Source organism: Arvicanthis niloticus, chromosome 6 (genome assembly GCF_011762505.2).
Source record: "Arvicanthis niloticus isolate mArvNil1 chromosome 6, mArvNil1.pat.X, whole genome shotgun sequence".
NCBI lineage: Eukaryota > Metazoa > Chordata > Mammalia > Rodentia > Muridae > Arvicanthis > Arvicanthis niloticus.
In genome coordinates, this window is record NC_047663.1 from 91,421,467 (window position 1) to 91,433,549 (window position 12,083).

At 46.5% G+C, this 12,083-nt stretch overlaps 1 protein-coding gene across 4 annotated transcripts in view; it reads left to right on the forward strand.

The window, feature by feature from the left end:
• The first annotated feature begins 822 nt into the window (after positions 1-822).
• Pdpk1 (3-phosphoinositide dependent protein kinase 1) overlaps positions 823-12,083 on the forward strand; it is a 73,177-nt gene continuing 61,916 nt past the window's right edge. The window contains exon 1 of one of the 4 annotated variants that reach the window (XM_034504482.2): positions 823-907. Coding sequence is in view for 2 of the 4 variants with exons in the window: in XM_034504481.2 (XP_034360372.1) it covers positions 8,332-8,355 (24 nt within the window). In the remaining 2 variants the exon portion in view is untranslated. Of the gene's footprint in view, positions 908-8,192; positions 8,356-12,083 lie in introns of those variants that run through there. The other 3 variants (XM_034504481.2, XM_076937229.1, XM_076937230.1) reach the window with 3 other exon arrangements.

Here is a 12,083-nt window from a genome sequence, read left to right on the forward strand (position 1 = left end):
GGGTCTCTTGGTCGGCCATCTGGAGTGCCCGGGTGGCATTTGTAAGGAAAGTGTAGGGGGTCCATGGGGACTTGTCTTTTCCGTGTTAGTAGCCAGGGTGTTGGCGCTTGTTTTACTGACCCAGATTGATTTAGTGCTGTTTGTCAATTCTTTTGTCGAAGTGAACACACTTTAAGTGGAGAGTTTTCTAGGTGGGACCCCTTGTCTGGAGAGCAGACCTGGTAGGCAGACAGCTCCGTGGGGTCGCTCACGTGGGAGGAGCTGAGGTCTGCAGGCCACCTCTGTAGCAACTCCCCACAAGCTTTTAGACCTCTGGGACTTTTGCTTTTTTTGGATTGGGGGACAGAGTCTTAGCACAGCACAACCTTAAGCTTGCTGTGTATCTGAGACTAGCCTTGAACTCTTGGATCCTCCTGCCTCTGCAAGTACTGGATTTAAAGACACAGGCTACCACACTCAGTTGCACCTGCATCTTGACACAGCCGGGAGAAATCCGAGCCTAACCATAGGTCTGAGCCAGTTTTGGGCTCCTAACTCCAAAACATCTTGAGGTAATGGTTTGTGGGTAATTTGTTACATAACAGAAAATATTTAACAGTCCAGATGTGCCACGTTGGTCGAAGTTTCTAACCTCTGAATCCCAGTTTCCTCACTCCTACATGAGGATTAGTTATGACAGTGAAACAGCGTGAACCATGTGTAGCTAGTGTTGTGTGCACACCAGACATCTCCCAGCCCCTTCTAAGATGGTTCCCATCATCCTCTTGCCCTTCAATGACCTCACAATGTCACCTCAAGCCACTGCTTACTTAGCTCAAGGATATACTCTGTAGGCACAAGAGATTCTGGGAAGGGACAGACAGTCCCTCTCCCTCAACTTGGGTACCAATGAGCTGTACCGGGCCAGGTAAGACCATCTCCCCTCCTGTTCATTGTCCTGAGGTGGGCAGCCAGATTCTACCCACACAGGTGCCCTGCCTTTACAGAGGTAAGAGGAGTTACCTGGTTAAGTCTAGCTTAGGTCTTCCATGCTGGCTGCATGAAGATCCTGGAGACTGAAAACTGTCCTCCAGCCTTCTGCTTCCCTCCCTCCTGTGCTCCTGTCACTTGCTCAGTTGCCTTTAAAACATTTGTGTGTGTGTGGGGGGGATATGTGCACATAAGTGCAGGTATCTTTATAGGCCAGAGCTGTTGGATCTCCCTAGAGGAAGAGCTATAGACAGTTGTGAACTGTCTGATTGGGTCCTGGAAACTGAACTTGGGTCTTCTGCAGGATGGACTCAGGAATGAAGTCAGGTTCTCGTAATTGCAAGGGAAGCATTTTACCAACTAAACCATTGCCTGGCTCCTCTTCAGCTTTCATTTTGATTTTAATTTTTACATCAATTTATTGGGAACTGAACTTGGAGTTCAGAGGTAGAGCGTGTGCCTAGCTCTGTTCAGGTTCCTAAGTTTAATTCCCAACAGTGCACTGTGTATAAAAAAAAAACTTTATATACACTTTATATACACTTTATATACAAACTTTATATACACAAAAACCACGACTTTTAAAATACAGGCCTCAGGCTGGAGAGATGGCTCCATGGTTAAGAGCACTGACTGCTCTTCCAGAGGTCCTGAGTTCAATTCCCAGCAACCACATGGTGGCTCACAACCATGTGTAATGGGGGGATCCAAGGCCCTCTTCTGGTGTGTCTGAAGACAGTGGCACTGTACTGGCATAAAAAATTTTTTTTTAAATTTAAAAACTTTAAATAAATAAATAAGCAAATAACAGGCTCAGGCCTTTAATCCTAGTATTCAGGAAGATATGATTTCAAGCCTAGCCTGGCATACATAATGAGTTCTAGGCTGACCAAGGCTGGATATTAAGTTTCTACCTTAAAAAGAAAAGTGCCATGTGGGAGTGGAGACCCAGTACTAGTTGGTTCTTTCCTGTGAGGGGTCCAGGCGATGTAACTCAGGTTCTCATGATCAGTGGCCTTCACACGGCTTCAGCCATCTTGCCAGTCCTTCATGCATGTCTTGGAGGAAAAATAGCCACTCTATTTTTCTTCCCCTTCGGCAGGGTTTCACTCTGTGGCCAAGGTTGGCCTTAACTTGAGATCCTCCTACCTTAGACCTCAGAGTTCTAAAATTAGGGGAGTGTGCCACCGAGTCTCACTTTGCCCTGCTAGAGAAGGAACCTTGAACCGACCTCATGCACACCAGCCAAACGCTCTGCCACCGCGCAGCGCCTCCCAGCAGTCTGTGTGTGTGCGTGTGCGTGTGTGTGTGTGTGTGTGCATGCTGCAGCCTCTGTGGTGGTGGTGGTTAGAGGACAACTTTTAGGAGTCAGTTCTCTTTCTGTAGGTCCCAGGGATTGAACTCAAGTCCTCAAGCTTGGCAGCAAGTGCCTTTACCTGCAGAGCCATCTTGCTAGCCATTGCTGGATTTAAATTTATTAACTTTCTTCTTTTTTATTATTTTGAAAAAAAAAAAAAAAACCTGGGTTTGAATTTTTGAAACAGGGATTCACTGTGTGACTCCAACTGGTCAGGAACTCACTTCATAGACCAGATTGGCCTGAGTTTGACAGATCTGCCTACCTCTGCTTTCCAGGTGCTGGGTTTAAAGGTGTGTGCCTCCACAGCTGGCATGGCTGGCTTCTTTGACTTTACTCTTTCTCTGTTAGAACTTTGATGTTTGTTGCGGGGCGGTGGTGGCGCACGCCTTTAATCCCAGCACTTGGGAGGCAGAGGCAGGTGGATTTCTGAGTTCGAAGCCAACCTGGTCTACAGAGTGAGTTCCAGGACAGCCAGGGCTACACAGAGAAACCCTGTCTCAAAAAACCAAAAAAAAAAAAAAAAAAAAACCTTTGCTGTTTCTTGTAGGATCAATAAGAGATTGTTTATTGTGTTGCCTTCACATGTATATGTGCATACATACGAAGGCCTAAAGTTGACACTGGGTGTCTTCTTTGAATTTCTGATTTTATTTATTGAGGCAGGAGCTCTAAAATGAATCCAGAGCTTACTGAGAAGCTAGTATAACTAGCTAGCTCCAAGAATCTCCTGTCTCTACCTCTTGAGTGTTGAGTACCTACCTAGCTACTAAGTGGGTTCATGGGATCCAAACTGCAGTCCTCATGCCTACGAGTTAATGTTTATATCCACTGAGCCATTTCCTCCTCCCTGTTTTATCTCATTTTTAGTTTAGTGTTACTGAGGGTTGAACTTAGAGCCTCGCACATACTAGGCAAGCACTCTAGTACTGAACTCATTTATTTTACAAATAAGGCATTGATTCTTCATTCTTTTTTCTATTTTTTCTTTATCCTTCCACCCCCCTCCTCCTTTTTCCTTCTTTTTATTCCAAGACAGGGTTTCTCCATGTAGCCCTGGCTGTCCCAGAACTCATGCTGTAGACCAGGCTGGCCTCGAACAACTCAGGCCATCTGTGTGCATCTGCCTCCTGAGTACTGGGACTAATGTTGGGTGTGTGTCACTACCACTTGGATTTAATACACACACACACACACATGTCTATGTATACGATCTTAACATAAACACATCATTCTCCCCTTCCCTCTCCTCCCTCTAAACCCCCCATGTAACTTACCCCTTGCTCTTTAAATTCATGGCCTTTTTCTCTATCTGTATTACCAGGACTAAGGATGTTATTCAGTGGTAGATCATTTACTTGGAAGAAGTGAGGCTGTGAGCACAATCCTTAACAACACAAACCAATAGTAAACTACGGGGTCACAAATACTCCTCCCCAGCTTCACATTCATGAGGGAGAGGCTCTGAAGTGTGGTTGATGATTTCCTGCCTCAGTGTCTTGAATACTGGGATTACATAAGTTAATCACCATGCCCAACTCCATTTTATCAATTTTGATTTGCACCAGTAGTTAAAAGTCAAAATAGTGTGCCTGGAGAGGTGGCTTAGCTATTAAGAGCACTGTCTGCTCTTCCTGAGGGCCAGGTTTGAGTCCCAGCATTCACAGGGCAACTGCTTCTGGCTTTCCTGGGTACTGCACACATACAGCACTCATACATACATGCAGGCAAAACACCCAGACACATAAAGTTAAAAACAAAGCAAAACAAACAGTTCTAAAAACACCGTGATAAATGAGTACCCTCCCTGTCTTCCTGATTTTTGTGTCCACCTTTCTAAGTAGTATCTTTATATCGAGAGTCATCATTTGTGGTTATATATTGCTTTTCTGCTGATATCCTGCCACAGTTCCAGCCTCACGTCAAGAGAGTCTGATGATTCAGGGTTGAGTCAGTACCTGATCATGTCTGTAAATATCTGGCACAGCAGGAGAGGCACTGAAAACAGGCTCAAACTACGGATGTGTAATCTCTCTAGTAGAGTTCTTTTGTTTGTTTAGTCTTGTTTTCCTGGAGTTTTCTTTATGTCAACTTCTTGGCCCAACTTTCTGTGTTTGAGAATCAGTATTTTTCTGGAGTACTCTGTAAGCCTGCTTGCTTAGGGTCTGGGTGCTTCCTGCCGACAGCTCTGATCTTGGCATTTCTCCATTTAAACCTTTCCCTGCTCCCTGTGCACTCCTGCAATACCATTGACCTGATTCTCTCTTCCTCACAGGACCTGCTACCTTCTAATATGCTATAAGGTTTGCTCATTTGGCTAGCTCTCCATCCCGCTCTCCATTAGTCTCAGAATTCCACAGAAGAGCTTTCTGTGCTTTCTTTCTTTCTTTCTTTTTCTTTTTTAAAAAGATTTTATTTATTTATATTCTGGATATGAGTACTCTATCTGCATGTACACCTGCATGCCAGAAGAGGGAGACCCCATTATACATGGTTGTGAGCCACCATGTGGTTGCTGGGAATTGAACTCAGGACTTCTGGAAGAGCAGTCGGTGCTCTTAACCACTGAGCCATCTCTCCAGCCCTCTGTGCTTTTTTTCACTGCTGAATTACCAAGTACAGTGCTTACAACAGGGGAGGCTCACTGACTGCTGAGTGGACAGACATGCAGGACCTGGGACCTCCCTGCACTCTATTCCTGGGCATTCTTTGTTTATTCTTGCTTCCTCTGGCTCTCACGTTGTCTCTCTTGGTTTGCCCCTTTGTTTATTTTTGGTGGAACACATCCTTTAGTAACTTTCTGAGAAAGGGAGTGTGATCTCTGTGTTTCTCTCTCACACACAGAGCATCTATCAATACTCAGGGTATAATCTTGGCTGGCTTAGATCTCACCATAAAGACCAGGCTGGCCTTGAACATAGAAACTTATTATAGAGCTGGAGAAATGGCTTATAGATTAAGAGCACTTGTTGCTCTTGCGGGGCACCCACATGTTGATTCACCACCATCTCCAGTTCCAGAGGATTTGATGCCCTCTTCTGATCTCTGTGGGCACCAAGTACACCTATGGTACACAGATACACATGGAAGAAAAATACACACAAAAATAAATTTAATAAAAAATAAGGAAACTTATATTGTATGTATATGATGGGGGTATACCTGTACCTTGACACATGTATGGAAGTCAACTTCCAGGAGTTATCTCTTACCCTTGTTTACTTAGGTTGGATTAAACTCAGGTTTACAGCAAGTATTTTGCCTGCTGAGCTATGTCGCATGTTGTTCAGGATCTGGGATAATTGGCTTCTAGGGATTGATTCTCTTGTCATAGGAATACTGATTCCAGATGGGCTTAATTGTGTTGGCTTTCCATTGGTTATGAGGATCCAAACTCAGGTCTTCATGTCTTTACAGCAAGCACTTTACCCAATGAGCCATCATTTTTTTTTTTTTTTAGATTTATTTATTTTATGTATAGGAGTCCATTGTTACTGTTTTCAGACACAGCAGAAGAGGACAATGGATCCTATTACAGATGGTTGTGAGTCACCATGTGGTTGCTGGGAATTGAACTCAGGACCTCTGGAAGAGCAGTTGGTGCTCTTAACCGCTGAGCCATCCCTATTGCCCCTAATTTTAAGGTCTATAAATGTGTGGTGGACTAAGAGAATGGATAGCTATGGGCTGTATCTTTAGGGTTGACAGATAGGTTCTAGAATGTGGATGCCTAGGTCCTAGTCCTCACACTGCAAACTATAGAACTGCCACTGCTATGCTTTCCTTTCCTCATCTGAAGACTGGGGTAACAAGGTCAGGGATGCTGTACAGCAAATGAGATGTAGGATAAAATTCCTCACTTTGACGTCAATATGAGGTCAACATGAAGCTGTTAGTGGCCATTGCTGCTGGCTTAGCAGTTCATTCTGCCTACATGGGATTATGAATTTACCCCATGAGTGTTGACTATATTATCTACATTTCTTTTGAGAAAGTCTTGCTATATTGTACAGGTTGGCCTTGAACTTCTAGACTCAAGTTATTCTCCTCCCACACTAGAAGGCACCATATGTGCACTTCACTTCATCTGGCTTTAAACTCTTTGGAGTGCGGCAGATAGTGATATAATCTTTTAGTAACCTCCTGAATCTGGCTAGTGCTGTCTGTGTGTGCATGTGTGTGGGGTTGTCTTCTTGAGCATGGTTAACCTTCCAGTGGCCACACCTTCAAAGAAGAATGGCTTTTCCCCAGTGGCCTTAGCTGCTAGTAACCACTGAGGTAGTTGTGAGCTTCGTGAGGCCCTCTCCTGTCTGTTGGAATTTTGACTGGCTTGATCCTGTGCCGGTGAGCCCCTCAGTGCCAAGGCCATACCGTGGTCAGAACCCGCGGTCCTCAGCACTGCTGTCCTGTTAGAACTCTTCCATTCTTTCCTTCTCCTCTTTCCCAACGCTCCCTCAGCCTTATTTGGAGGAGGAATCATATAGACGCCCAGTTTTATTTAGTGTTTGTGTTTCAAGACAGAGTTTCTCTGTATAGCCTTGAGTGCTGGGATCAAAAGCATATGCCACTATTGCCTGGTTCTAGATGCCTCGTTTAAGGCTGAACACTCCCTGTCATTTTCAGCAGACTTTAAGTTACTTTACAAAAATGATAAGTATCTGGAAAGGGTGGTGAATACCTGTACCCAAGCACTAGGGAAGCTAAGGCAGAAAGATCAGGAATTCAAGGCAAGCCTGGTCTACATAGTGATGGCCAGGCTAGCCAGGGTTGCAAACTGAGACCCTGTCTCAAAACACCACAAAAACAAAGGTGGCAAGGGCTATGGGTGTATTTAGAAACCTTTAATTTAGAGATAATCTAGCATGTGTGAGGTCTTGAGTTCAATTCCCAACACTAAAAAAAAAAAAAAAAAAAAAAAAAAAAAATTGGGAAGGCCTGTAGAGGTGGCTCAGAAGGTGCCTGCTACACAGACAAGTCCTCAGCGCTTGTGTAAAAGAAAGCTGGAGATGATGGGGATGTCTGTACCTTCACCCCTGGGAAACTAGAGACAGGGGCACCACTGCACCTCACTGGCCAGCCAACCAGCCTAGAGGAATCAGCAGCTCCAGGTGGTGATTGGTATAGGAAGATACCCGACAAACACACATAAGCGGACACACACATACACTATACACAAAGCACAAAAAGTAAAAATAAATTGTATGCGTTTCACCTTAATTAAAAAACTGCAGCGGTTGTCATAATGACAACTAAAGGAGGGTGTGATGGCTCATACCTGTCATTTCAGCAGTTGGGAGGCTGAGACAGGATTGCCGCAAGTACGAGGCCAGTGTGGTCTCGATAGTGAGATCCTGCTGGGAAAGGAAATAAAAAGAATAAAAGCAAGCTCACAAAGACAGCCAAAAAGGGGGGGGGGGGGAAAGACATTCATCAAAATATAGGCAAAACTAGGTTCGTCAAGAGTGATAGGACAGCTTGTTTTCTGCTTCAAATCATAGCCCAGCTTCTCTCCCAGATCACTCGTGATCTGTGAATCAAATTCAAGTCGTCCAGGCAGCAGGTTCAACCTCAGCCCTGCTGCTGCCCCAGGTGTGACCTTGGCCGGCTGGCAACTGAGCCTCAGTTTACTTGACTGGGAACGCGGATGACAGCTCGGCGCTCCCGACCGGGCCCCTCCCCGTCACCTCGGATTGGACAGCTCGGCCTCCCTCTACAGGCGCGCCGGGCCCCAACCCGGAAATACGGCTCCTGGTCGGGGGCGGGGCCTTCACGGCCCGCTGCAAATGATAGCTATGCTGACTAATGGACGAGAGGAGCGGCGGCTGCGTCGCGGAAGTCCCGCCCAGCGTCGCGCGGGGGCGGGGTGGCGCTGGGGGCGGCAGGCGGCGGGGCGGGCGCAGGATGAGGGCGGCCATTGCTGGGGCTCCGCCGCGGGGAGGAGGACGCTGAGGAGGCGCCGAGCAGCGCAACGCTGCGGGGGAGGCGCCCGCGCCGACTTGGGGCTCATGGCCAGGACCACCAGCCAGCTGGTGAGCGCGCGACGGCTGTAGGGCGCACCGGTCCGTTAACCCGGAGCGCGGCGGTCGCCCGGGTTCTGCTGGGCGAGGCGGGGCGGCCCGGTGTCGCGGGCCGGGCGGCGCCTCACCTGCGGCTGGGTGGCGAGCAGGACAGTTGGCACCGGCCGAGGGTGCCTCTCGGCTGCGGCAGGGAGCGCGGGCCCCGTCTCGGGCTGGCGGCGGCAGTCGGGGGCGCTGACAGGGCGCGGAGGGCGGGGGAGGCCGGGAGGTGTCACCCGCCCGGGCGGGGTGGAAGTGCCTGGAAAGTTTGTTTTCGGCTCTGTGCAGCCTGGAGCCGAGCCTCTGGGCTTACCTTGAGGTCCTGCCCGCGGAGGAGCAGCCTCTGGCCTTTACCTGGAGGAGGGTCCTGGGAAGCGGGAGATGTGAGTTTCTGCTTGTAGCACCTGATGCTGGCGGCTCCTTTCCAGATTCTTGGTCAGCGGGGCATTTCGGTACTCCTCTTGCCTGCTGCTCTACGCTCAATGAGGTGGGAAGCCCTGGGAGGCCGGGCTGAGGCCCCAGCGAGGGCAGCCTAAGTTTGACAGGGAGGAGGGGTTTGGGGGCCGGGCGGAAGGACGAGGACGACAAAACCAACCACTTGTTGGGTGAAATGTTTCTGTTTTCTCCTTGTTAAAAGTGACCATAGTTGTATTTTCTCTTAAGTTTTAGAATTCTTCCATTATGGATTCAGCGTGTTTACCTTGTATGAGATATGAAGTAGTTGATGAGAAGATGTCAGATGCCTAGCAAAATTTGGTTCAAAAGGCAGACTTCCTTGGGCTAGGGCTGTGGTTCAGTGGTAATCTGCTTGCCTCGCATGTTAAGAGCTCTTGGGTTCAATCCTCACCCCAACCTTCTTTAAGGGTTGGGGCGGGGTGGGAAAACGGTTGTAGGTCTCTTTATCCGAGGGGACCCAAGAAACTCATTTGGTTCAGTATGGTCTTGGATGCGGCTGTGGTAGTGGTTTTGAATGTTTTTGGAGGGTTATGAGCCCATTTGAGAATCTGAAAGAAGCATGCACATCTGCACCGAATTTTGTTGCTACTGGAGGCTCTAGAACCTTCTGCATCTCATTCTGTGAGATGGATGGTAATTAATCCAAATTTGAAAAGGAGGACCTATCCAGTTGAGAAAAATGGTGAAAGGCTAAAGGGTGTTGCAACACTTGTGTCTTTACCCTGGGGTGCTTGGGCTAGCACGCAAAAACATGAATCCTGGAAGTCAGAGTGACAGTACTGTGGATATTTATGAATGAACTTTGACACAGTGATGCTGTTGCAGTGTATAAGGTGTGTATTGATGGTGTCTATGGGAAGAGAAAAAGAGTGTGTTTTCTCTTTGTCTTGACACTTCTGTGATGGGCATTTGACGTCTACAATTTTCTCATCAGAGCTTTTTCAGTGTTAAAAGCACTGGAAATCTAGTGAGCAGAAGAAATTACAGAATAAACAATAGCCTTTTCTGTAGGGAAATGAGAAGAACTAGGCCTTGCATCTTGTCATCTAGAGTTCCCTCACGTGTGAGAATATGCCTTACTTCCTGTTAGGAAAGGCAGAGATGATTCCATTGATGGATTATTATTATTTTTTTTTATCTGAGAACAGGGAGATTTGCATGGTTAAAGTGTGTTTGCATTTGGACTTTAACCTGGCTTGCTGACACTGTCTCAATTAATTTTCCCTTTTCCCTGTAAAGCCAATAGTATGACCTGAAGCTGTGGAAGTAGGCCTAGCTCAGTCTGCAGTTAAGGTGGGCCAGAGGTTTTTAGTACCATTTATTGAGCACTTCAAGGCAGGTATTTAGATGTGTACCTCATTCATTTTGTGTTGTGAGGTAGATATTGTTCCCATTTAACAGGTGAGGAAACTAAAGTAAGAGAGGTCAAGTACATGACTCATAAAAGATTGGGTTTTGGCAGAGAACCTAGTGTCACTCTGTCATGTGAGGATCTCCCAAGAGAGAATCTGTGTTGAGTTTAGCCAAACACCTGGTGTGAGGAAGTCCCAGTGCCACTGCCCAGGATGTCTTCTGGAGCTTGAACCTCCTAAGTATATTAACTGTGCCTTGTTGGAGGAGGAAGGACATTATATTTCTATGGGCAGATGACTATATTCTTTGACCCCTGGGGCCCATTTTTAGTGTATCCTTTCAGAAAATACCTGCTTAGAAGAAGCTGTGTGTGGTTTGCTCTCATTGAGGGCTGGTGCTCTGCTGAGATGAGGCTTGAGGAAACAAGAGATGTGGTTTGGTCAGAGGGAGAAATGGGACACTGAAGAAAACTTTAGGTGCTTCAGATTTTTCCAAGGGTGCTCCATCTGTCAGGGAAAGTTAGAAAGCATGCAAAAAGTAGCTTCACATTATCAAAGTTTTTTTTTTTTTTTTTTTTAAATAAGAATCTTAAGTGGCCTCTGAATAACTTGGAGCTTGTGATGTGGACCAAACTGGCCTTGAACTCACAGAGATTTACCTCTTTGTTTCCTAGTGCTAGGATTAAAGGTGTGTGACACAACTAGACCATGACATATCTCTCATGACATATCTCTCTTTTTTCTTTTCTTTTTTTTCGGAGGAAGGGGGTTGTTCAACACAAGGTTTCTTTGTGTAGCCCTGGCTGTCCTGGAACTACAGAGATCTGCCTGCCTCTGCCTCTGCCTCCCAAGTGCTGGAATTAACGGCTTGTACCACTACCTCCTAGCTTATTTTTTTTTTAATTTTTTAAAATTTTATGTGCATTGGTATTTTGCCTGCATTGTATGTATGTCTGTGTCAATGTGTCAGATCCCCTGGAACTGTACAGTTACAGTCAATTGTGAGCTACCATGTTTGTGCTGGGGATTGAATCTGGCTCCTCTGAAAGAGCAGCCAGTGCTCTTAACCACTGAACCATCTCTCCAGCCCCTCGTCCCCTTTTAAGATTTACTTTTGAGTTGGGACATGGTGGTACACGGCTTTTATCCCACATGTCTGAGTTCGAGGCCAGGCTGGTCTACAGACTGAATGCAAGGATAGCCAGGACTACACAGAGAAACTGTGTCTGAAAAAAAAAAGCGTGTGTGTGTTTGTGTGTGTGTGTGTGTGTGTGTGTGTGTGTGTGGCTGTGGCTGTGGCTGTGGCTGTGGCTGTGGCTGTGGCTGTGGCTGTGGCTGTATTGGGTGTCTGTGTATCTTATGTGTGCAGTGCCCTTGGAGGCCAGAAGATGGCGTTAGATCTTGTGGAACTATAGTTATAGATGGCAGTTAACTACTATGTGCCTGCTGGGAACCTGACCCCTGTCCTCTGCAAGAGTAAAAAGTGCTCTTAACTGCAGAGCTGTCTCTTCAGCCTGCCATGCTACATACATTTCTTGAGTTAGCTCTTAATGTACTCTGACATAGAATGGGATTTATTTTCATCTTCAGCAATGACCCAGCAGGCAAGGCAAGGAAGGTCCCCATAAGAGATGGAAGTGAGGGATTGTTTTATGCTTCTTTTTTGTTTGTTTGTTTGTTTGTTTTATTTTGTTTTCCAGGGTTTCCCTGTGTAGTCCTGGCTGTCCTGGAACTCACTCTGTAGACCAGGCTGGCCTCGAACTCAGAAATCCGCCTGCCTCTGCCTCCCAAGTGCTGGGATTAAAGGCGTGCGCCACCACTGCCTGGCTGTTTTATGCTTCTTTTTTTAAAAAAAAACATTATTTATTTACTTGTATGTGTATATTTATCTAT